General features: G+C 39.3%; 1 protein-coding gene and 1 pseudogene across 3 annotated transcripts in view; one reads left to right on the forward strand and one right to left on the reverse strand.

Annotated features, from left to right (window-relative positions):
- The window catches only part of LOC125184060 (protein transport protein Sec24D-like), a 212,545-nt pseudogene that overhangs the window by 115,510 nt on the left and 69,773 nt on the right, over window positions 1–27,262 (reverse strand).
- SYNPO2 (synaptopodin 2) overlaps window positions 1–27,262 on the forward strand; it is a 92,850-nt gene that overhangs the window by 48,236 nt on the left and 17,352 nt on the right. For 2 of the 3 annotated variants that reach the window (XM_013185299.3, XM_048074541.2), the window contains exons 2-4: window positions 11,679–11,830; window positions 16,214–17,007; window positions 20,219–22,401. In XM_013185299.3, the coding sequence (XP_013040753.2) occupies window positions 11,679–11,830; window positions 16,214–17,007; window positions 20,219–22,401 (3,129 nt within the window). The remainder of the gene's footprint in view (window positions 1–11,678; window positions 11,831–16,213; window positions 17,008–20,218; window positions 22,402–27,262) is intronic. The other variant, XM_066996631.1, reaches the window with a different exon arrangement.

Genomic DNA, 27,262 nt, shown 5'->3' on the forward strand with positions numbered 1-27,262 from the left:
ATGCCATGCTTGTATATTTGCAAACCCATGACATAATGGTAAGGGATTGTCATAAACAATACCATTTCTGGGAATGGACTGAGGAGAGTGAATAATGATTTCATTTTAACTGTCAACTGGACTAGTTTTGCTCCAAGGATTAAACGTGTTGTCTCTTATCCAGATTTGTAATGAAAATCCTCCCTCCCTCCTTCATCTTTCTGCCTGTCATCCCCCCCACCCCCCAAGAGAATTTGGGCAGACGACCAAAGGAGAGAAAACGAGATGGGATAGCCACATAGGACAGTGTAATTGATACAGGATATGAAGCTAGGAATGAGTGGGTTTGACAAAATGCATGCTAGTAGCTGAGTGGCTCATTTACCTGCTAGTAGGATGGATTTATGGCCTGTATGTCACTAATTAATAAGCAGGTTCTCCCAGCCCCTTCAAGTAGTCTCCCCTCTCCCAACATTGCTTAGTCTGAAAGGCAGGTCACAGGACAAAACATCAAATTACACAGACATGCTTTGGATTAAACTCAGGAAAATGCAAAGAGCTCCAGGAAACTCCCTCCAATCTCCCCATTCTCCCTCCAAGACAGGAAGGTTTTTTCATACTTCTCAACACCATTTTTATCGCAATGCTCGATGACATTCCAGTGGGTAATGGTCTATTCTCTTCTTCAAAGTGAGTCTTTTCTCTTCCTTGCTATCTTTGACCCACAGCAAGGAAGATGCTGAGAGTGGTCTGACTCTCCCAGAGATGCTTTTGGGATGAAGCACACTTTACTGTTGCGCAGGTCTGTGCCCCAGGTCAGCCAAATGCTGTCCAAGCAGAAAACTGCAAATTATCAGGTTCTGTATAGATCTATAGCTGTGTATGCTCTGTAACCAGATACAGCTGGGACTTGCAAATCTGCCTCAAATCTCATTCATAAACATCACCTCAGAAATTAGTTAATCCTAGATTATGCAGTTTTATAGGTCTGAGATACAGGGAAACTAGCTGCGGCTGAAACTCACAAACCAATCTCAGTTCTCCTGAGGCAAACCTCATGACAAGCTTTGGGTCTGGAGTCCATAACCCCAATTTCAGTCACAATGAATTATGGCCCATCCAACCTCCACCACAGATAAATGTGAGCAAATTTTATCCTAACTGATTTTGCAGCTTAAAATTACCAGTTGTTAGCCAAAATAGTACAACCTGGATCCACACACTTATTCTCCCATTAACGTGCTCTCCCATATTGGACTATGGCAATCAGTAACCCAGTTTACTAAAACCGTGTTAGGCCAAGGCTCTGCCTGCAGTAATCCACTCTAGGAATGGTGGTCACCTGGTGTTCTTCATGAGCTGCTCATCACAGCAAAAACACCAGTTTCAGCTCTTCCTCTAATCCTGATCTGAGTCTGGAACCTCAGTTCCCACTGTCATGTATGACTGAAAAAAAGGCAGTGTCCACAACAGCACATTTCACACAGGATGCTGCTGCAAAAGCAGTAGGAGCTTTTGCTCTTTAATTTACATACAGAAGTTTTGAAAGCTGTCTCAGAAGGCCTCTGGACAGCTAATGCTGATTTTCTTTGTCAGAACATGGCACTCAGTGCCAGAGGCCTAGAAAAACTGAGTGCTGTTTCAGTGTTTTAAAAGCATAGACACAAGTAATTAAACGTTCTGGTATCAGCTCTGACAGCATTAATGAAGTAGTCGGTGCAGTGACTCTTAGAATCACAAAAATGCAATTAATGACTATGGAAGATTGCTCAATACAGGACTGCATATTTGAGCGCTCTCCCAACAAGATTTACTCCATCAAGGAAAATTATAATCGTGTTGATGTGACATGCTTTTTCTAAGGAACTTGCCTTGGCACCACAATTTTGCCTGAGAAATTTAAAACAGCTCATTCCTAAACCACTTAACAGTATGTATTTGTTCTAGTTGACAGTTAAAGCCATATGAATGTATTTTAGCACCAAGAACAGTCTCTGACTCCAGCACCCCACCCTCAGTTTCTGTATACTCTTTGTTTCCCTCCATTTGTCTCCAAGGACCTGGAACAACTCTTCCTAGAGGCTGGCAGCTGCTGGCATGGTTCAGGCATGCCTGTTCAGTATCTTCCTCGTACAGTTATCTCACTCTCTAGTTCTGCACCTAGCTCACGCATCTTTATTACAGCACTGCATGATGTCCATGGAATGGACTTAAAAATACCTCTTACCAAGTATCTCCCAATCAAAGAGGAAGCATATGGCCAGTTTTTTCCCCGCCCCATCACAGTTATAGGGAGGAACAGAAGAAGAATCCTTTTTTTTTTTTTCCAAAAAAAAATTGCTGTCCTTTTAAAAAAACTGAATTTCAGGTCTGGAAGTGCACAAGTTTTCAGTTACTTCTCACACACTTTTTACTTCTTCTACCAACAGTTCTCAAAACTCTATGCTAGAAAAGCTGTTCTCTTTGAAACAGTGTATATGTATCCTAGTATTATCTTAGTACCACCATAAGTACCTACTTTCAGGTGGCAGATTTTGCTTTTCACCTTTCATTTACCTGTCTTTTGGTTGCAATTTTGGTATAAGAAATGTGCTGCTCTTTCTGCTGGAAACACGTACTGTATGGTCTTAAGACCATACTAATGGTGCACATGTACAGCTTCCACTGCTGTATCAATGACAAGAGCTCAGACCAAGGTTAGGCACTGTCTATTGTAGTACTTGCATTGTTACCACCTAACTGCTCCATAACAGTTGATACAGACATTTATGTTTTTCATCTGTATTGGGCCATAATATCCTCTCTTAACTTTAATCATCACAGAAATTATTTTCTCCAGGCCGTAAGCTGCACTGGAGTGAGAAGACTTTTGATGCTGCTTACGTACTAAAGCACTAGCTAAAGAAGCATTGGCAATTGAATTCTCTCTCTGCACAGAGAAGAAGAAAAAAAGGAGAGCATAGGTAGAATGTTCACAAAGAAATCAAAGTTGGTTAGGATTTCAAAAAGCATACAGCCAGTCACAATTCAAGCAGGACAAAAAGAAAGGCAGAATGGAAACAGAGCAAGACAAGGCACAGCCACACTGTTGAGAGGCAGCAGCATCATTCCTCTCTTTGTCATACGTGAACCAAGTCACAAGCAGCACTAGTGAAAATCAGCAGAACATTTTAGTTTTGACACATCAGCTACTAAGCACACAGTAGTACGCCCCAAGAAAAGGATAATCCACAGCTAGCTAGGCTATCCACTAGAAGTGTTGCACAAAACAAATAACAGACTTCAAGTGCTGTACCCAAGCTCACTATTGGGAAATTTGCTGTGTTGCCAGCATAGCAGATCAGTATTTCAGAGGTCATTATCTCACTCCTTCTTCAGCTGCTAGCTTTGGATTTTTGCCAGAGAAAGGCAACCACTAGCAAGATGATACACTAGCACATTAGGCATAGCTTTGGGGAATTTGAGCAAGCTTTTCTTTTCACCGAGATTAGTCTGCTTTCTGGTTCCAAATGAAGTAAGTTCTCCATCAATACACAACTGGTCAAACATGTTCTTTAACCCTCCCACAACAGTATATATAAGCTGTACCAAATAAATTGATTCTTCTGCATTTGTCAAAAATACCATCAGGAGAACTGTACCTTTATATATGTACTTCTCACATTATGGCAAGGAGGAGACAACAGTTAGCAGACTGAACCAGTGCACTCAAGAAGTGTAATTTCACCAAAAGGAGGACTGACTGGAGACAGAGTTATACAATAACTAATAATCAGATGATACCATCACCCCTCTGCAAGAATATCCCATGAATTTTTACATGAATAAACAATGATTCAAATTTTGCTTTAGCTGTGGGTTGGTAAACAAACCCAAAACCTTCCAGGAAACTAGATCAATGGGTTTTAAAAGTTAGAAAGAACCTTCACTTTATGAAGTTTAACATCCTATAGCACATACCTTTTGCCATAAACTAGCATAATATTATATCACTGTTCAACTTTTCTAATGATGATCTTGGTGATAATCAATGGCAGCACTCCCATGAACTCAAAGAGCAATATCCTACCTCATCTTCTGGAAGGACTCAGATTTAGATTTAATCTGACACTTGAAGAATTGTATCAGACACTAAAGAACAGTAACTAACAAAAACATACCTGAATGCACTCTTTTCTCCTTTGACCTCACTAATGCTGTATTTTCCCATTTAAAAAAATAATTTAGAAAGATAATTAACTTTATAGACATTCATAAAAGCAATCTCTACAACAGTGGTTCTGTCTAGAAGCTTCTCCTTAAGACCAGAAGCAAAAAAGCGTATGCAGACCTGCCAAATTCCCAGTATCATTATCCTGCTATTGGAAAGAATTTGGTTAAGGAAATATTTCAGTGTTTACCTTGCAAGCCAAACGTATTTCATTATTCAATGCTTCCTCCCAGGAAAACCATTCAGGAGATAGCGTAGAAGTATCTTTGTTCAACTTAATCATTTAACACACTTCCGCATGCTTTCACTAGTCTTAGAGTGCAAATTCTACGTACATTCCCCCAAATTCCCCCTCACTTTTTGGGAACAGAGAACTCATATTTGAATTTTTGTGTGGGTACTAATAGGTATTAGAAGCAAAGGAGAAACAGGGCCCCTTTTTCTAAAGACTTGAGTTTACACAGTCCATAATATTATGATTTGTGATATGCATAGCTCTTATTAATGAAAAACTACTGCCTGAAGACAAAGCTTGGGGATGGGAAAGAAAGTATTAAGATGGATTTCCGTTTGGTTGTTCTCATTGTAAGCCTGGGTTAAAAAAAAAAAAAAAAAAAGGAAAAAGAACAGAGCTGAGGTGAGCTTGTCACTGCACTGCCTCTACTGATTGAGTGACTACGGGGCATTTCACATATGTCCCACCAGCTGCCTGGGAAGGGTCAGAACACTGTCGCTGAAAGGGCTGGTGCTCTGGACTGAGGAGCACCAGTAAATGCTGCTTTGCATTAAGTTGTTTGTGAGCTGAGACCCAAGATTTTGTCTTAACAAGATCAGTGCTCACCAGCCTGACGTCTGTCAGGTTGGGAAATGTACTTAAAAGATCTAGAGAGATCCCCCAAAATCCAAACCTATTATCAGGTAGGCCTAACTTACTGTACAGATGTTTCTGTCTGTCTAAAAAATGAAAAGCTTTCTAACTAAAAGTTACTTTTTGTGTCTAAAAGACTTCTGCGTGCATAAATGTCATACAGCAAAGTCCTAGGCCTACACTTTATGATAAAGCGTACCTGAATTCATTTGTAACTTTATTTTTAATTCCTTAATTTCATACTGTTAAAAACACTAGCAATTACAGCAGTCGGTGCTTCTGCTTCCGATACTTCTGCTTCCTGTTCATAATAAACCATTGTACATCACTAATTCTATTTAAATAAATTTACTAGCCTCTGCTTTTGCTGCAGGGTTGTTAATAGAAGAGGCAAAGTGCTTTTTATTTTTTTATTTTTATTTTTTCCCTGTTTTTTAAAGGCTGTATACAGGAAACACTGATCTTTGATCCCTGATCTTGAACTTCATGACTAACGCCTAGCTAATCAATTAATGAGAAATGTAACTGCTGGAAAGTATGAGCTAATGCTCAATAAAATTAAACCAAGTATTGATTACATTAACTTATTTATGCTGGCCTTAGAGATATTTAAGAGAAACATGATAGTTAACTAAATTTATTATAACAACTAGCAGATAAGCATTTAATTGTGGCAGTACTATGTTGCCCTTAGTTAAGATGCCAAAATCTTATTGTTACATGCAGAAAGTCCTGCAACGTTGCAGGTAGATAGAACCAATTTATAAAACATAACATTTATTATACAATTTCTGTATAATGGAAATGCCAAACTGATTTTTTTTTCCTAAACAAAAAATAGGTCACCACTTCTGTGGGAGAAAAAATTTAAAGATCTCAAGTCCAGGCACATTTAAACAAAGCTACTCTCTTAGGTAATAGTGAGATTGAAGAGACTATACAATGTAAGGGTTATTTGTAATCCCAAGATTAAGGTTAATCATTATTTTCATTAAAAACGACCTATTTAACAGATAGTTTTTAAACACAATTATGCATTACTGATGATGGCAAGACATCTAAGGGCACTGATTACTACTGCAGCAAAAAATACTGCTTTAAAAGCTGGTTAGTTATTAGATCTGAGAAAGTAACCTTAAATTGGAAATCATTATTCAACAGGGGCAAAACAGTAGTCCAAGGACAAATCCCTGTTAACCCCCCTTTGCTACTGATGTTCAATCATCAGTCTAAAAGAAAACACAAAGTCACTGCTGGTAAAGTTTGCAGCTGATGTAACTAAAGCAGCGAACAACAGTGAAGACGAGCAGCTGACCTACAGAAGTCCCATTTGCCTGGTAAGCTCTGCTATTGTGGGCAACATATGTTTGTCTCATCATAATGAAACATGTTGAGCCATCAAAGGCTCAAGATCAACACTTTGAACCGTGGCTTCGCTGAGGACTTACATGTGTAAATAAGGTCCAACAACACTGGCTTCAAGTCTGAGCCACACAGCAGTTCAGAAGAAGCTTCAGGAATTAGATAGGATATTCAACTGAAGACAGTCTTCCAGAGTTGACCCTTCAATTAAACAAACAACGTCGGATGTATGAGCAAGGAACCAAAAACTGTGGGGAAGTGTACTTCCACTGTAACCAATGACAATATTTTCTGTTATTTGTTTGCTGCTAGTAAGCTGGAAAAGGATCAGTAAATAATTGTGAGAATAATAAGTTTTGGAAAGCTTTCTTTGAATTCAGAATATCTCTGTGTATGTTTTAAAGCCACAAAAGTCTTACTTTTAATAGATAAAGGAATAGGCTAAATGGCTTATGCTCATGCTGACATCGCTTCTCATTCAGAGCAAATGCGCAGCCAAGCTATATCTGAAGCACACCACCTAGACACTTTTCCCACATACAGGTTTGTACTCCTAGCAGCAGACCAAAATAAGATTTAGATATCGTTCCAAGAAGTCACTGGTACAAACAACACTATAAAGTATTCCAATACACGTCTTAGTTGGGCAATTGGAGGACCGACTGCTGAGTGTCCATGACTGCAACTGCCTTGCATTAAACTACAATGACCTCGTTATCAGGTTCAGCATACCTCAGCATTCTGATCTGCATATTATAGTGCTCAGATGCACAACTTAGATCACCAGCTGGTAAGCTGAGCCCCAGTTGCTGTCTGTGCATTCACTTGCAGCCCACAACAAATAACAGGCGCATCTAATTTAGCTTTTTAGCTTCACCAGGGCTACATTTTGCAGCAGCAAGTTTCCTTGCTATCCTTTCTTACCACATGTTGATTGGTATCACAGAAGAGCTTTGGGTTGTATAAACTGAACTGCTTTCAGATGAAATCAAAGGAGCACATTTAATATATGGTACTTGGCAAGGGAACTTCAGGTCACGTAATAGCGCTAGAGCTCGTCTAAAGTAAAAGTCTAAAGTTCACTGCAGTGAACACAGCACGAAGGCTGGGCACTCAGCATTGGCTTTCTCTACAAAACCTCTCTTTTGCCGTGTACTAGTGTAAGAACAGCTACAGCGTATTCCCCCAATTTATCCATCTTTTGCTGGTTAAGAATCTGACTGAAATTGCCACTTGCTGCAAGCACCCACGATTGCCCCAATACCAGCAGCAGGCTGCAGCTACCACCAACCCACAGTAAGTTACCACACCACGCTTTTCCCCCCACATACCTGTGCCTCTAGGGTGTTACCTCTCACCAGTGCATCACTACACCCAGACCCACAGCCGCACCTCAGCAGGCCCCAGGCTCAGTTCCTTGCTTCTTCCTGGTGCTGCCAGGCCACTTACTTTTTCCTCCACAAGGGAAAGAAATAGAGAGAAACACATTCTCTATTATCAGCTTTTCACACCAATAAGCTCCTGTTAAATCAAACTGCTGACAACCAAGATCTGATCCTCCTGATGCCTTACTCAGTTTCTAGCCTAAGTCTTTACAGACTCCTGAAAATCCCTTGGAGAGCCCTACTACCCTGTTGCAGCAGCTGCATGTGATGAGGTACCAGGTGAAGGGAGCGAGGAGCTGTCCACCACCAGTTATGTATTTTTTTTTTATATTCAACCTCTTTAAGACTTAAAAAATGAGAAATGTAAAATTCCTTATGGGCAAAACATGTGCAACATTGACTAAGAAAGATCTGTACTGCTGCAATGCAGATACACCCTTGAAAATCATTTCCTCAAAACTTTCGGAATTGGGAGTAGATAGTTCCTTTGCCACTTCATTGGAAATTTTGTGATTAGAAGAAAAAACAGTCTAATAAAAGCATGATATGCACCTTGAGTAATAAATAATAATAATATCGATACAATATTGGTATATTGATATAATATAAACAGTGATAATAAAAAGGACGAGTCCTGACTGAGGTGGGAGCAGAAAAGCAACACAGAGAGCACCAGGGAAAAATGGGCTGAAGTGGTACAACTTTCCCCAGCAGCAGCTGGGTGTCTGGACAGGTTCAGCACTAGCGGTACAGGCTCAGCTCTGCTGTGTTATGCCAGGACTGCAAGTACTGAAAAACTAAGAATGTTTTTACAAACACATTTTTCTAGTAGTGAGATCCCATTCATAAATTATGGGGAGAAAAACCACACCTGTCCTTCCCAAGGAAAACTCCATCCCAAAGCAGACAGGCAACAAGTAACTGGGGAAGCCTGTGCTGCAGTATATGGCAACGGAAATCACTGCTTTTGGAAGAATCTCTTCTGCTTCATCATCATATGTGCCTTGCTTTAAGGTCCCAAGAAGCAGGTAAAGGTGTCTTACTGTTCCCTGTGTGGCCAAATTGTATTTCTGGTAACAAAGGCAGCTTCCATTTCCCAGTGAGCTGGCCAAAGGCTTCCTGCCAAAACTTCCTTTGAGAGAAAAACATTCATTAAGCAACTCCTTTACAAGGAAAATCCTAGTTTCCACAAATCCTTTTTTTTTTTCTCTTCAGAAGTCTGAAAAAAAATTGTTTACACAAATAAATTAGTTTTGTCATTTTTGTGGGTTTCCAGTGAAGAAAAATAAACAAAATCCAAAATGATTACAGCTTGTCTGGTAAGACAGTCTGCATATTGCTGAGCAACCTGGTCATATCCTGAGACTAAAGCAATACAAATGATGATGGTGTATTTCTATCCTAGCAGCAACCTGCTATAACTTACTATTATAATATGCTATACAATCCCTCGCTCATCTTTTGTCAGTGCTCTCTCCTCCCTTTTGTTGCCCCAACAGAAACACCAAAAACAGGGTAATACTGAGGTTACCTTACATTAACATTGTTCAAATTCAGGAGGCACAGGTGCCTTGGGGAGAGGTTGAGAAAAAGGCTGACATACAGTCAGGAGAACCATTAATAGGTACAGCACACACAGTGTGATCTTGTGATGGTAAAATCATGTTAATGATTTGATTTATGTGGATAAACCTGGAAATATAATATGGATAGGAAATTTGCTCTAATATGCATATGAACTGCAATGGAACCAGACAGTGACGTATAGTGACTTACAGCGATTTCTTTCCTGCATGTCCAGTCAAAGAAGGGGTTGAGTTTTCTTACAAAGGTCCAAGTATCTCACAACTTGTGATCTTTTAACAATTCATGAGGCAGAAAAAGGGACTGAAGGGCCCTTTCAAGAACAGTAAAAAGATGTTCAATGTCCTTGTCTATTTTCTTTGAATGCTACCAAGGAGTCTGTTAAAAAATAATGAAATTGTTTGAGCTGTATATAATTTATATAGATGTACTAACATTGTACATATGTACTTTTTGACATAAATCACTGAAGTTATGGAATGGGTAACAATTTCTCTCCTTAGACAGCTGTAACAGTAATCTATGGCAGAACTGACCCCATATTCTCAGACACTTAATAAAGAAACAGAAACAAGTTTTCTTTTCACATCATAGGTATCACCTTACACTATTACTGTATTCACATGTTGCTACAATTACTGTTCACATGTCTTTAGAAAAAGGGTCACTCTACATTCTTCCTAGCATCCACATTAAATATTTATATTCAGGCCTGGGGTGCCCTGTAAAATTTTAACAGCATAGCTTCCTATTTCAAAAAACAATAACAAAAAATTAACCTAAATACTAGCTCATATATGAAGCACAACAATAATGGCTGTCTAAACTCATTTCTTCCCAAAGTACAAGGATGTTTATGTTCTTGCCTAAGGGAAGATAAACACAGCAGCATACCACTCCATATTTGTAAATGTTAACTCCCCTGCAAGGTAGTAACCAGCTTCTGTATGCACCAGCCATCTGTTTCTTCACTGCTCAAAAAGCCATAACATGACATACAGCTATGCATAAATTGAAACAACAAAGATCTATGTCCCCACCACAAAAAAATATGTTCAGTCTCACTCTTCATTCTACACATTATTCTGACTTCAAGAAACTTCAAAATAGCCTCCAGAAATGGCTCCTAGGCCCTAGCCTATCAGGATACTGGGGATAATTCCATAGGTCACTGGGACTACTAGATGCTCAGGACCAGTATATATCAGAAGTAACTCTCCTAGAGTCAGTGGGGACTGACTGCTGCTGTGAGCGTGATAGAGCTATGCTACATCTACAAAATTTTCAAGAAAATACCCTGAGGATTTTATTAATCATTGTAACACATTGGAGAATGTATTGACCTATCAATTGAGTATTGTCTAAGTCCAAAGTACTCACACAAACAGATAAAAGATACAGAGAAAAGAACCCAAGGACGTCCCTTTTATGTGTATGTGTCATTCTAAAATACTCCTGCAAGTATCCTGGTTAATAATAATGTACTGTTTGCCAAATATGTACTTTAAAAATAGCAGTCAACTGTATGGCATACCTTGAGTGGTGTTAAAGCCTTCTAGGCTTTGTTATACACGAACTATGATAAGTTATAACATGCTGCCAGTGGAAAAAGGAGTGAAACAGCAAAAACCAAGCTGCTTAGATTATTGAATGAGTACTTAATGGTGAAGATTGAACCCTAACAGGCATGTCTTAATTTTTAATAAATCAAGGAACTTATTCATATGACTAAACATGGATTTAGGACTTCAGTGATTCGGATGTTTATAATTTGGCAACTAAACCTGTGGCTGGGCACCTAAGGAAAAGTGTCCAGTATATCAGAAATCCGTATACATACAGCCCTAATAGCATGCAGGTGTTGACATTCTGCCTAGAGTAGCCCGATGTTATACACTCTTCTTTTGAAATCTTGTCCTGGATTTCAGCTCTTGTAGTCTTCCATTTTGAAGTTACTGAGATTTTTTTGCCTTTCTGCTAGACTCTGATTGACTGTTGTCCCAAACTTCCATGTCTCCCTTTTTTCAAAAAAAAAAAAAAAAGTCCATCCTGCTTGACATCTAGCTCACAAGCTCAATAAAGCAGAAGTTTTTGTATTTGTTATTACTGAGAACAGTATTAACCTCAAATGGGCCAAGTTATTGATTTGTGTCACCAGAAATTTGTATTTGATCAATAACACTGATCCTTTCATTTCATACAGATAAAATTAAGTTGGGGACATAATTGCTGCTGTTTTCAAATAAACACTAATTGTGCAATTTGGAATTTTGTTTTTGACTCATTGTAGGTTCGCAGCAAAAGCAAAGCAGCAAAGGCTGGCCTGTGTGAGGGGGATGAGGTGGTGTCTATCAATGGCAAACCCTGTGGAGACTTAACCTATGCTGAAGTTATCGTTCTGATGGAAAGCTTGACTGACGTCCTGCAGATGCTTATCAAGAGGTACAGGAATGCTCACAATGCTTTGGTGCGATTCTGTTTGGTGAACCATGTGGAAAATGCTGGTGTTGAATGCACTCATTTTGCAGACCTCTACTGTGAGCTTCTGATAGCTCTCTTATTTGTGTCTGTAAATCTGTTGGTATGGAAAAGGGAGAGAAGACAGAGTATTTGATCTGACGGAATTAAGGTATATAATTCAAACAGCACAGTTCAGGCACAGAATTAAGAATCCAGTCTCCAAATATAACAATTTTATTTCTTATTAACTGTCCTTGCTACTTACAAGGTGTCCACTACTGTATCTGCATACTGCAGAGTCTTGAGTTCAATTATTCTCTCCACCCCTTTGAAGTAGTGAAGTGTTGTTATTCCCCATAGATAGGGAAGTGAGGCTTACAAAAAGCAAAGGCTGTATAGATGGAGAAAGTGTGTTACATAGATATGCCTTGATGACATGGCAAACGGTCATCTTGGGTGGCAAAATGTGTGAGTAGTCAGGAGGGTGAGAGGGTCTGGAAATCATGAATTCTATTTTTGTAGCCGTTATCGCTTCACTAGATGAGGTGGGTCAAGTCACTTACAGCTCTCTGGATCTCAGCTTCTCCATTTATAAATAGGTGATAGTGAATTTTACTTTTCTTTGAAAATGCTTTGAGCTTCTTAGAGTAGAGAACCTTCATGTGAATTTATGAGCAAGCAAGCATTACTGCTTACTGAATATCGGTCTACTCCTAGGGGGTTCTGTAATGGTGATCAGTTTAACATATGGTGTCCTGAGTTGGGAACCACCAACAGTGAGCACATTCTTCCCAAACTTTGTGCATTCAGATAAGATGAAGTCTGAACTGCCTTCAGCGTGGGTTAAAAGAGGAAGAAAAGACCTTAGACTTTCCCATTCCTTGTAAGGAATTATGGCTCCCTGTTGAACTGCTGCAGTTCCCTGTATCTGCTTTCACACATGCAGAAGCAGGAGGACAGACAGGGCCAGGATTCATCACAACAGCTAACAGAGCAGTGTCACTGGAAAGGCTGAAAGGACGCTGCTGCAAAAAGGCGCTTGCCTGTGATTACCAGGAATGTCGAAAAAAGCAAGTGACATTCCCCTGTGGTTTCTGCAACCTGTGTAAGGGAAACTTTTCCGAAGTGTCTCGGAGTTTGAAGTCACAATCTGCCTTCAAAACAAAATGCTCTGAAAGAATATTCATTTTGTTTATAACAGACATTTTGCACGGCCTGTCTGTGCATCTTGTTTTTGGCTAAGCAGTGGATCAATGTGGTGAGATCAGGGGAACAGTGATAGCTGAACATTACAGCTTACCTTCTGTATAGTGCATACCTCTTGTTTCTGGTTCAACAGTGTATCATCTGAGTACTCCTCATGTGATATCTGCATTCCAATGTTTTTAATTCATAGCATGACAACTGGAAATGCACTTGTGAAAATTATATTTGTGGCTGACTGGCTGCCCACTTTGCAGCCATACAAATAATTCCATATGCTTTGAATCCTAGTCTGCTGCTGCTCTTTAATTGACATTTCAGTGGTATGAACCACATTATGCTCTAGCTGAAAGTGCCTGCACAACTTCTATTCACTCCACTGCTTCTGCTTGAATGTATGGTGAACAGTAATACGTGTCCCGAAAATCAGAATCAAACCAGAGTGTTTATGACCTGTATTTCAGTGTTTCATGGAATGAAACTGTGTTTCTTATAAATTTTAAGAAAATTGCAGTTGCTCAACTGTTGCTCAAGTTGGCTTGCTCTGAAAGTGACTAAAATATTCTAAAGGAATTAACTACAAGAATCTGTGAATTTCTTCTCATCAGCTCATCACCCCCAACTCCCAGTACCTCCTGTCAGTATCTTCCCTGGCAGGGAAGAATGAACTGAAATGCTTCTCCTCCCTTGTCACACTCTTTGTGGTTAATAGCCCATCAACACCACAACCAGAAGGATTTTTCAGGAAGTGTCTTATCACACTCTTAGAGAACAATGAGAAGCAAGTCATTCCTTTCCTGAGTAGCCATCTCATGAAAAGGCTAGAAATCATAAGGAAAGAATAATGCCTGATTAAAGTGGTATTCCAATGGTAATCTCTGCATCCAAACTTATTTCGCTAGTAGGGAAGAGTATTTCTTCTTGGAAGGCTTCTGACTGTTCCTGAAGTATTTACACAAAGGACGAGACTTTCAAAAGCATTTATTGTTGACCTAATTTGGCTCTTACTGAACTCACGGGTAGAAAAATTAGCTTTTAAAGTAGTTTTTGAAATGCTACTGGGGCTTTGGTGTCTAAAAAAGTTTTCCTGATCTCCTGTAAAGCACAGTCAGTTTCTGACCAGCAATGCCCACAAAATCTTTGGTTTGCAGGATCAGAGGAAAGAGACATCCTGCAGGGCAAGCACCCTCCAGATGCCATGTAGGGAAACATATTACTGACCTTCCCAACAAATGATGAACAGGTGTATCCAGGAAACATTGAGAGTGGAGACAGAAAAGCTAGCCTGCCCTTTTCACATCAGTGTTAGCAACTCCTGGGCTACTGCTGAGTCTAGAAACAAAATTTCTAGGGGTAGGCAGGGAGTGCGCTCAATGCATACCAAAATGAAATGCACCATGTAGGGAGTAAAACATGACTCTGAGACAAACCCTGCTGTGCTGACTCCATGAGTTCTGCTTCCTTCCTGGAATTATACCAGGGATGTTGTTCTTGCAGTGAGCTGGAAAGACCTGAAACAAAAATAATAATTTGACAAAACAATCATAAATAACAAAAAAGAGATCAGACCAAGTATTCTGCTTCTTGACACATGGATACACATTTATGTCTATATAGAGTAGAAGTATATCCATAAGTAGCAAAGGCCTTTTAAGGTGGAAATCTTTCTCTCTCATACATACACACAATCACTCAGCTACCAATAAAGGCTAACATTTAGCTGACCCACCCCCAGTCTCATATCCAACATGGAAATGTTTATGGATTTCTGTAATTTATCTGTACTTAAGAGCAGTGCAACTGATCACCCAAATAGCATAATATGATGGAATCCAGCAGCCCTCACAAGGAGCTCCCTAAATCAAAATCTGTCTGATCTTTATGTAGCTCCATATGTAGTTTAATGGATGTTATACATTTTATGCTATTTGAGGCAGACACACACTACTACAAACAGTATGCCACATGGCAAGAAATGCAAGTGTTATTGAAGCTTCTTCAGTATACTGACAGATTTATTTCTTCTGTCACTTCTTCCAGCCTTTCTTTGTAGGGGGTTCCAAAGTTTCAGAATAGTTGGGACCTGCTTTTGATTTCGGAAAACACTATAGTACTTGATGTGAATACTTTACTGAGGGTACCTACCTCTCCCCTCATTTGAAAAAGTGCTTTGCTACCTTCTAGTCTACAGAAAGCCTTAATAGCATGTTGCAGTCTTGTGCAGAAAAAGGTTTATTCTTAAATTACTAAATAGTCAGTATGGTCACTACTTTTCAGAGTGCTGAAAGAGGAAGCTAGAGAGTACACTAAGAGTCAGAAAACCAATGACACAGCCCAGCTGGATCAGGGGAATAAATAGTTCAAAAAAGGGAGTTAGTGAGGTACGCAGTAGGCTTCAGGAAGTCAAAGTCATATTTGCCAGTCAGAAATATGTTTTTTTTCATAACTAGGAAATATTGTCTGGCTTCAGTAACCTGTCTCATTGGATCACCAGAACAGGCTGAGAATGTTTCAATTATTCCATGATATATATGGATGATGATTCTCACAGGAATTCTTTGAATGTGTATTTTAAGTATTCAACCCCCTCCCTCTCCCTTCCTCCCTCCCTCTTATCCTCTTCCAGTTCTTATCTGTTCCTTAGAGAGTAAACTACTTGAGAGAGCAACTGTGTGTGAGGAAGGTGCCTAAAGAAGTTGTGGTAATAGCTACAGAACCAAAAAAAAAAAAAAAAGCACAGTTCTGGTGTCATGCAAAGTTAATTTTCTCATGCACACGTGAAAGATGAAGAAGTGTTGTCCTAGAAGCCTCAGTAGCATCACTATAACAGAAATGTGTCTGTGAAAGCAAACTGATGTTAGAAATGATATGATTCAATACTGCAGAAGGATGGTAGTAGGATCATAGTTATTATCCTACAGCAATAATGTAATTTCTCTCTTACCGAACTGTTAACTTGAAGAATTTTGGAATATACAAAGATGTTTTAATTTGAGACCTCTACATTCTGGGAAAATTCTTCTACTTAACTGGACCTGCTTGCAGGTACCACAATTAAGTTAGGGGAAAAATACTATACAAAAGTTGCTTCCGTAACTGTACTTACAATTACTGTACTTACAGCAGCTTAATTTCTTGAATTACTTGTTTATGTATGTGCAGATCCTCCAGTGGAATAAATGAAGCTTTGAGTGCTGAAAGAGAAAATGGAAAGCATGATAACATAAAAAATGAGGACTATAGGGAGAGCGCTACACTACAGATTAATACAGCCAAAGAGATACCCCATGGAGACTTATGCATCACAGAGATATACAGTGAGACTCACCAGGCAGCAGGAGAAAGCAACATACACTTTTCTGAAATGAAACAACAGACCACACAAAGCCACAGAATTGCTCCTAAAGTGATAGGCACCTCCAAAGTGCTTGTGACAGATGAGTCTGCTCTCAGAGGGAAGAGAGAAGAAAGAAGGCCAGGCACTATGGTTGAGTTGCAGTTGTCCCTCTCAAATGACGGTCACAAGAGCACCAATGCTCCTGCTGTGACTCTCCTAGAGGCAGAAAAATGCGCCCCTTCAGGGAGAGGACCCACTGTACAAGAAGATGGAACTAGCCCTGTAATTGCAATTCCCCTGGGTGTGAAAGAGGGCAACATCCAGTGGTCAAGCAAAGTAGTCCAATTTTCTAGTGGCAAAGAGGTCAAGAGGATCCAAGGTGCAGCTCCATCTATCCCCAGGGTGGAGGTGATCCTAGACTGTTCAGACAGGGAGAAGGAAGCACCCAGGTCTCTAGCTGAAAGGGGGTGTGTTGATTCTCAAGTGGAAGGAGGGCAGTCAGAAGCACCTCCTTCCCTCCTCTCCTTTGCAATCTCATCAGAAGGCACAGAGCAGGGAGAAGACAACCAGCACTCGGAAAGGGATCACAGACCTCTCAAGCACAGGGCAAGGCACGCAAGTAAGTATATCCCATCTAATCATTCACACTGCCTAAGGGTATCTTTTGTAACTTGAAACATCTTTTCAGAATTCAGATCACATTAGGAAAAATAATGTTTAGACTGTTTTCTGCAGTTTTCTAACTTCCCTCTCTCTTTGTCTTCTAAACAATGTTTCTGTTCTTGCTTTATGTATTTTTTCAAGGTAATGCAATGTTCCTGTTGATGAGTCAAGTGTATACCCATGCCTTAACTGTGCTGAATAATTTTGCTTGGTAGACTTCCACTTTGAAATTATCTCATGACTTTGTCTAACTAAATAGACTTATAACTCCAAAAAGGGATGAATTCTGCTGGGCTTCTCATGTACATTAAAAGGAAATCTGTAGAATATTAAAAAAAAAGAAAAAAAAAGTTGCTGGCACACATCTAAATGAATCCTGTGGATTTCTCCTTTTACAGCAAAACCTTTGTCGTCATTTCCATCATCTAAAATCAAAGCCATGCTTCTGCTCTTGATAATAAAAAGTTGATAAAAAAGGCTATTAGAAAAGCTTGATGTTGTCTGCAGAAGAGATTTTGACAGACACTAGCATATGTATAACTGTTACATGATCCTTTCAGTTTTGTCAGTCTTCTCTAGACTGTAAAGTGAACTATTTCTTCTGACTCCAAACCCAGAGGTCAACTCCAAAATCTGTCCAAGAAATTTACATGAAAGTACACTTGAAATTGAATCCAGTATCAGTTGAGTGTAGATATGTAAAAATCATTTATTATTTTATTAATTTGGGAGCTTTCTATTGTTTTTGTTGTTTGTTTGTGTTTCCCAACAATGTTAAGAATCCTGTCCAGGGATTTAGTAACAGTATGGCAAAGCTGCTTGAATGCATGCAATGATATACTGTAGCAACAAGCTATTTTATATGCAGTGTTGGAATTAGCCTGCTAACCCATTGCTAATTCCTCTGTAAGCATATTTTTAGCATGATAACCATTTGTATCTTATTGGCAAGTGGATTAAGCAGTTACTTATGCCTAAGTGTCTGTATCGAATCCACATATTTTTGGCATATTAAATGGACCATATAAAAAGAGTGCACATACTTTACATTTTGGCTGTGTAGCTAGAACCAGCTGTGGGACTGTGCCTGTCTTTCTCGGTGAATTACTTGCACTGCTTTTCCAATGAGGCAAAAATATACAGAACAAATTACGTGTTACATGATATATTCTTCTTTCAATTAGGACATATCCTGCCTTTTTCCCATCTCAACTATGTTATTCTCAACTATTGCTAAGCTAGTGGCAAACATTATCATTAGGAACCAACAATTTTACCTATAAAAATGTTTGCTTTTATAATTATTTGTAAAATACAATCTACACATTAAAACCATCACGGGGTAATAGTCTGCATGCAGCAAATACCACACATATAAGACATGCATTTAAGTTTAACACAGCATTTAATTTTAAACTACAGAAGAATATTTATTACAGGTGTTTTATCTCAGCAGAAATTTTATCTGTAAACAGTTATCAGATTATATTTATCTGATTAATATTTCTTCTGTCAATCTATTGATTAAGTAATTACAGGGATGAGTTCGGAAAAGATACACTATTAAAATGAAGAGTCTCAATTTTTGCTTTCCACAAAACTGCGAGTATCTGCTGAATCCCCCTCCTAGCAAAACAGTCACTGCTGATGCAAGTAGTTTATTTGAAAGCATGGAACTTACATGCTGAAGGGTGACCGTTTCTGTTTGCAGAGTCACTCTAATGCTACAGGCTATACTTTTGGAAAATGTCTCCAGCAACTATTGTAAGCATTTGGCTTGTCAAAGGAGTGAGCCAAGGATTTCGTGATTTGGCCCTCTTGAAATAAAATACTACAAATTGCTGGTACAGACACCGCGCTCTTTTCTCTTTTATAGGTTCTTGTGAGAGCCATTGGTCTAGTCATGCTGTCATCTGGCATGATGGCAAAACTCCAAGTTTCTTTAATAGGAGAAGTATCAGGCTCCATCCTCTGACATAGCTAAAAGGATCATTAATAGAAAATACAGCACAGGGCTTTCTTTAACCAGTTTGCTTTATTTATGCTAGCAGAAGATATTAAATAATGTACTGTTCTGTTTTCATATATCAGAGGCACACTTTTTCCTTTTGAATTTAACTGGAAGGGGACCATTGATTTAGGCAGGAACAGCTTTAAATTATTTCTTTTTAAAAGGGAGAGGCCAGTGAGGCAGTCATGCTGACGTACAGTGCACCTATCAGCTTTACAGCTGTGTATATTCTTGCTCCACATGACTTGATGAAAACCAATAGTTTATACTTTAAGAAATACATATTACGGATGCATGGTAGTGAATACTCTTGACAAGTTAGCTGAGCCTCCTCCATTCAGTTTTTAAATGTGTATTCATTCTTGCCACATTTTAAAAATAAATATTCTGGAGATGTTATATCCTACACAATTTTGGATTATGTTTCAGGCAAGTTAAGTTTGTTAAAGGACTGAAACCTGCTTTACATTTTTACAACTGTGTACTGTGGGGCCAAACTCCCACTGTCTTCCAGGGGGCTGAAAGTTGATGCTAATAGTTTCTTTGAATGACTCTGTGGATATATACTTGCTTTTAAATAGCTAATGCATATAAAGGTACCTACTTTTATCAATTATACACATTCTGAAATGCATATGAGTAAAATAAACTCATAAATGGCAGAAGCTGCTACCGCCATCAGACACAACACACAATTTCATTTGCTCTCAGATGTTAAGCAGACATGGGCCTGGCTGGCTGTGAATCTCTTCTGTAAGCCTAGGAACTGTGGTCAAACACTTGAATTGAATAAATAAGAAAATACTGTCCAGCTGTTGCTGCTGAGATGACTTACAGGAATAAAAATCAAAGAAATTAGAAATGGACACACGTGATGTTCCTGTTGAAGCAAAGAAAGAGATGTACCCTTTGAATTTGTATGGGTGTGCCTCTAACTAATGGAATGCTGGGTGGGGAATTTATACCACAGTTGCTACTGTGGGCAAAGCTTCAGCATAACAAACTCTCCATGCACAAGAAAAGAAATGTTTTAATACGGGGAAGAGGGACAGTAGGTAAATTTCACTATAGACAGACATGTAACTATTTGTTAACATACTCCTTGCATTTTTGTGGGCTGCATGCAATTAAATGTGCACTTCAATTCTTTCCATAGGACTCCGGCGAAGTGAGAGCCTGTCAGAGAAGCAGGTCAAAGAAGCCAAATCTAAATGTAAAAGTATTGCATTGCTGCTGACAGCAGCTCCCAATCCCAATTCCAAGGGGGTGTTGATGTTCAAGAAGCGTCGTCAAAGGGCAAGGAAATATACTTTAGTGAGCTACGGTACTGGGGAGCTAGAACGTGACGAAGACGAGGGTGAAGAAGGTGAAGGTGAAGAGGGGGACAAAGAAAACACTTTTGAAGTGAGTTTGCTTGCAACGAGTGAGTCAGAAATAGATGAAGATTTCTTTTCTGACATTGACAACAACGGCAAGATTGTGACATTTGATTGGGATAGCAGTCTACTTGAGGTGGAAAAGAAGACAAAAAGTGGAGACGAGATGCAGACGCTTCCGGAAAGCACAGGTAAAGGGGCCCTCATGTTTGCCAAGAGACGGCAGAGAATGGATCAGATCACAGCTGAGCAAGAGGAGATGAAGGCACGCACAGTGCACGCAGAGGAGCAAAGGGAAGTCACCATGTCAGAGAACTTCCAGAAAGTAAGCTCTTCAGCCTACCAAACAAAAGAGGAAGAAATGTCAAGACAGCAGACCTGCGTAAGCAAAAGTTACACAGACATGAGCCAGAATCATGGTAAAATTGTACAACAAAATGGGTTTGGCTTAGCACCAGACACAAACCTCTCTTTTCAGTCTTCTGAAGCTCAAAAAACAGCATCTTTGAATAGAACAGCTAAACCCTTCCCTTCTGGGGTTCAAAACCGAGCAGCTGCACCATTTTCACCCATAAGAAATGTCACTAGTCCTCTTTCAGATATACCAGCACCCCCGCCCTACTGCTCTATTAGCCCACCGCCTGAGAATTTTTACAGACCTGTATCAGCTCCTGCAACAAGCAAAGCTGCGCCAATCGTGTGGTCACTCACAGAGCCAACCGAACGCATAGCATCCAGAGACGAAAGGATTGCCGTGCCAGCCAAAAGAACTGGGATATTGCAAGAGGCAAAGAGAAGAAGCACATCAAAACCTATGTTCTCTTTCAAAGAAGCACCCAAAGTAAATCCTAATCCTGCCCTGTTGTCCCTCGTACACAACACAGAAGGCAAAAAGGGTACTGGAGCTGGTTTTGAGTCAGGACCTGAAGAAGACTACCTCAGTTTGGGAGCAGAAGCTTGCAATTTTATGCAGAGTCAAGCATCTAAACAAAAGACCCCTCCTCCTATTGCTCCAAAGCCTTCAGTCAAGGTCTCTCCTACTGCTGGTACCCCAGTTTCACCCGTTTGGTCACCTCCAGCTGCAGCTGCTAACAAGGCTCCTTCTTTCCCAGCTCCAGCCTCACCTCAGGCAGCGTACCCTGCGCCACTCAAATCCCCACAGTATCCTCATTCTCCTTCTGCCAATCCCCCAAATACTCTCAACCTCTCTGGTCCTTTCAAAGGGCCTCAGGCAACGCTAGCGAGTCCAAACCACACACCCAAGACACCAGTCACACCAAGTGCTGGAGAGACAAAGACGCCCTTTGAGATGCCACCAGCTATGAGTGGAAAAGGAGCACAACTATTTGCCAGAAGGCACTCTCGAATGGAGAAGTATGTGGTTGATTCAGAGACTGTGCAAGCAAACATGGCACGAGCCTCATCTCCAACTCCATCTTTACCAGCTTCTTGGAAATATTCATCTAATGTCCGAGCACCTCCACCTGTAGCTTACAATCCCATCCACAGCCCATCTTATCCTCTTGCTGCTACCAAACCTTCCTCTAAGTCTGCTGCTGCTACCAAAAATACCAAAAGAAAACCTAAGAAAGGTCTCAATGCTTTGGATGTTATGAAACATCAACCTTACCAACTTGATGCGTCTTTATTTACTTTTCAACCTCCAAGTACTAAGGAAAGCCTAGCTGTTAAGCAGACATCAAAGTTGCCTACTTCAAAGCAAGCTCTGTCTTTACGACCACCTGGTGCTGGCTCTCCTACTAACGCCCGGGCATCTTCAGTATACTCCGTGCCAGCCTACAGTACACAGCCTTCATATCAGTCAAATGCCTCTACCCCAGTAAATGAGTCCTATTCACCTACAGGCTACTCTGCATTTTCTAAGCCGGAAACAACCACTTCCCCTTTGTTTACTGCTCCGAGGCCAAAATTTTCAGCAAAGAAAGTTGGCGTCACTGCACAGGTGTGGAAGCCATCAATTATTGAAGAGTAAACCTTACAGCTGAAACTTAGTGTCCACTTTGCTTGCCATGCATTAATTGTTTGCAGTGGTAACAGGGCACACAAAGAGTGCCAGTAGTATTCCTTAGCTTACTTAATAACTTCAGATGTATCACCTCAAATCTGGGTCCAAAATACTTGAACTTTTTTAAGGAATCAAAATAGATAAAAATTTTTAGGATATTTAAGCATAATATCAGATGCTTTATACACATAACATCCTGCAATAAATTCACACTATCGTGTTAAGTAAGCAGGACACTAGGTTTTTGCTTTAAGATGACTACAACACAAACAACAGTAAGCAGTATTCCTGGTATGTCAAACTAATAGAAAAGAGCTTTCTTTCTGCACCAATTGGAGCAGACCCCTGCACCAATTATGTCCTAATGACCTAGGGATTTGAGGACTTTTTTTTTTTTTAAAGTGCCTTATTAAATGATATTAATATTAACATGTATTACTAACATACATAGTATAAAATAGGTAAAGTATTAGACTCTGACTGATCACTAGCAGAATAGAGCTGGATAGACCTTTGGGTATGCACAGAGCCCCACTGAATTCAGTCAGAATCTGTCCTGGCTCAAAGGTCCTTCCACAAAAATCTGATTGATCAGTCAGGGGCTTAGTTTGTAAGTTATGTGGATCAGCTGTGATCCAAAATCATGAATTGCCTCTGTGATTTCACAGAGAATGTGCTATAAGAGATGCTAGAGTGTTCTGCAGAAGAATAATTTAAAGGAGGTGGAAAGACAGCTGGAAAAATCACTAAGATTTCCTATTTTGGGGAAATCTGACATCCCAAGCGCAGACATATTTTTAGCCAAAGTTTGCCTTGAATCCAGCATTTAACATAGAAACTACTAAATTAAAAATATTGGTCAGAGAGGTGAGATGGGTTTTGCAGCTGCAATGTAATGCAATAGTTTCTTGTGAAAGCACAGTGACTGAGAACTGAAGGGATACATATATTTAAGATTCTTGCAACCAGAGTAGCATATGCCACAAAAATCAGCACTTAACAGTAAATCATAAATATTGCCATGTCTTCCGATTGGTTTGTCATACGTATTTTCTTAATTTCACTTTGGGATTTACTGTTCTTCTTCCCACTTTAAATCTTTCTACTCCGGTCTTATACTTTCACCTTTTACTTCTTGTATTCGGTACAAAGGATTGAAATACTGCTACTGTAGAAAATTCTTAAGAGTCTGTAGTCTTGAAACCTACTGTATAATATTGCAATGAATACATCTTGCTGAAATCAAGGGCCTATATTTGAACAGTTTATCATGTTATTCTGTAAAGAGTCTTGTTTACATCAGTAGTGCTGGGTCTGAAACAAAACGTTGTTTGACACAAGTAAGGGTATCAAAATCCATCCCGTGTGCAACAAGATTAGAGAAGTGCAATAAGACTAGAGCATCACTCTGTGAGTAAAGGCAGCAGAATCTGTTGGCATATTTAAGTTATGATCCAGCAAGCTACAGACCCAAATATGGCTCTTTTATATCATAGTGGTGCACAAAGATTTTGTAGAACTATCTGTCTCAATGAAGAAAGCATTCCCCAGTATGAAAAAAACACCTTAGTTTGGTCCCATGAAGGTAACTCAAACAGCAATTAAGTTTGAAAAAAATAATAATTTGGTTGGACATATAAAACGCAGATTGGAATCAAGTCAACAAAAATCACTTTGAATTTTGGACCTCCAAAATCTCACTCTCTCCTTTAATATTTGGACTGGGATACTCACTGCATTAGAAGAAAATGACCATGTGATCCAACTCTCTCTTAAAATTCAGAACAAGGATGGGAAATTTTGAAGAAAATTGTTTGGAAAACTCAAGAAAGAATTACACTACATTTGCCTGGAAACAGAGTAGCAATATTTTAATCCTCTGGAGATATCCCTTCAATCCGTTTTTCACTGTCAGTATCTATATTTTTCTTCTACCATTAAATTTGTCCCTTTCTTCTCTGCCTGTTTGGGTTTCTTTTCTTTGGTTTGGTTGTTGTTTTTTCCTGTTATGTTTTGCTTTGTTTCGCTTATATATACAGACTGACAGTATCTTTTAAGGGAAATCTGTTTTCTATGTAATTCTGTTAATATGAAATCTCCTTTCTCCTTCCCTTTTCCCCCCTTCCCTTTTCCCCCCTTCCCTTTTCCCCCCTTCCCTTTTCCCCCCTTCCCCTTCCCCTTCCCCTTCCCCTTCCCCTTTCCCTTTCCCTTTCCCTTTCCCTTTCCCTTTCCTTTTCCCTTTCCCCTTCTCCTTCTCCTTCTCCTTCACCCTCCTCTTCTCCTGTTCCCTTCCCTTCCCTTCCCTTCCCTTCCCTTCCCTTCCCTTTTCTCCCTCCCTTCCTTCCTTCTTTCCTTCCTCCCTTGGAATAAAGATACCCTGCCAAAGACAAGGGTTGTGCTACTAGAGAGATACACAGAAATCTAATCCCTTTCAGACAGCCTCATGTTGCCTTACATGTGTTTACCTAGAGTCTCCTCTTGTAAAATACACCTGCAAATTATAATCACACTTCTGTACTTGTTCACCTTACCACCTCAAGAATATTTCCCTAATGTGGAGATTTTTAGCAGTTTTGTACTTTCACCACAAGAGTTGAGGTTGATGCACATGGCTACTAACAAGATACATCTTGTTAACACAAAGATAAGATGTATGCCTTACCTGGCATGGTGACCAGGTTCTATCACGCTCAGGTCAGTAACTTTTGGAGATTGTCACCATCTCCTGAATATCCTGTATGAAATGTGTGGATTACTGAAATCTAATGTGTATATGCCTACATGCCACTTCCATGTAAGAAATAATATGCATTACTATTCTAATTATCAACTTGAAAGTCATTTAGCTATTTCTTTCATTAACAGCACAAACCACAATTTTACTTAGGATGTTGTCTAAATAATATTCATGTTGACAACTATAAACATAATCAGCTTCTGTGATTGCAGTACAGAATGAAGCTATTAGCCTATCTTCTCTTTACCTTGTACAGAAGAAAAGGAAATTATGTTAAAAATTTGGATCTTGATCAGATTTGTATTTTTTGCTGTTACTCAAATACAGGTATTTTGTATGGCCTATAGCAATGACAGAAGGGCTTTTTAAGGTATCAGTATGAGTTAACAGCAAAAGCCCCAGTGACAGTAGTGCTCTTAATTCAACCAAGATCTTTTGAAAATCCCATTCAAAGACCAAGTCTGAATTCAATACCCTATAGATACACTATTCTACATGCATAGTGCTTGGATCCAACTTGCCTTCAAGATTTTTACCAATCAGGTAAGTCTGTAATTCTTATTAATATTTCAGAAGACTGGCCTACTTAAATTAACAGTTTTATCCAAGGTATAATCTCTCATGAAGCAGATATTTATAGGAAAATTAAGCTGTTCACTGCCTTGAGTCCTAATTAAAAGGTAAAGATGACATTAAGCATAGATGCAATGGCAAGAAAATTGACTGTTTGCATAGAAAGGAGCCATCTGAAATTTTTCTATGAGAGAAAAATGAACCTTTATTTTTTTTTTTTCAAAAAGTTTTTAGAATTTTTAATATAACATGACAAAGCTCCAAAATGCAATTGTTGTGCTTACTCTGTAAGCATATATACCATAGAATTTTAGGCCACCCCTAATAACAATACTTCTAATATGTTCACATTAAAGGATCTATTTGTTCTTTATGTTGCATTTATCACATTTGATTATAGCCCATACTAGAGCCCATACACCACACAACTTAGATCTCACATTCGAGACAGCTTTTCCATGATTCAGTTATAAACTGCTTTTTATAAAACCCGAATTTAAAAGTTTTGTCTTGGAGAGGCATAGCTTTTAAATAAGAAGTTAAATTTTTGTAGCAAAAATAAGAAACAACATTTATTTATTGAAAAAAAACCTGTTTAGCTTCTCTCCCTTTCTCCAGGGAAACTACTCTTACCAAGTTCCTGACTGGCAAAAGATAACATATTTCGAAACAAACAGAAAGATATTTCAAATATATTTTTCTGTAGGAACATTTACAGAGTAAACAATACCATCTCTTAAAAGTGCGGCTCATCCTTTTGCTTTCTGCTCTCTTATGGAAGAAATAATTTTGTCAGTGTCCTAAGACGTGACAATATCCAGTGACAATAAGCCACTTGATTCCAAAAGCACCTGGCTGATGGACTGGGACTTTATAATACACTCACAGCAAGGTGTGCAGTAGGGAATGCTCATTTCTCTCCTAGATGCACAGACAATTCACTATGAGATTAAGCCAATGCCATTAAAATATCAGCCACCAAAAGGTTTCAGTTCATTTTTTGTCCAAAGTTTTCTTGCACTGACCCAAAATATACCTAACTTTATCTGAGACAGAATCAAAACATAAAATCAGCCCTAAAAGTGTTGTGACCCATTTTGCTGTCACCACAGCAATCATGCGGCAATGAGTTTTCCTTTTGACAGAGTGCTGCTACTATTCACCCTAAAATGAATGTCTAGAATTCATGCAAATTTGTATTTGAAGTAAAGGGATACTATGAGGCTGAGGTATTACCAGGCTCTAGCAATTAGGAAGTGAGAGGCTAGCATGTGGTTCATATAGGAAAGTTACTGCTAAGTGGCAGAGAAGCAAAACTCCAGAGCAGAGACTGCAAAGGATAAAATATCTATCACAGGTTTATGAAATACTGAAGGTACAAGAGAAGAAAACAATCAGAAAGAAGGGCTTAATTATTTTGCACTGACAACTTCAAGCCTTTTGTTGAAATTTGCTAGACTGTTTTTGGATGACAGAGCACGCATATCA

The sequence above is a fragment of the Anser cygnoides genome, chromosome 4 (assembly GCF_040182565.1).
Source record: "Anser cygnoides isolate HZ-2024a breed goose chromosome 4, Taihu_goose_T2T_genome, whole genome shotgun sequence".
NCBI lineage: Eukaryota > Metazoa > Chordata > Aves > Anseriformes > Anatidae > Anser > Anser cygnoides.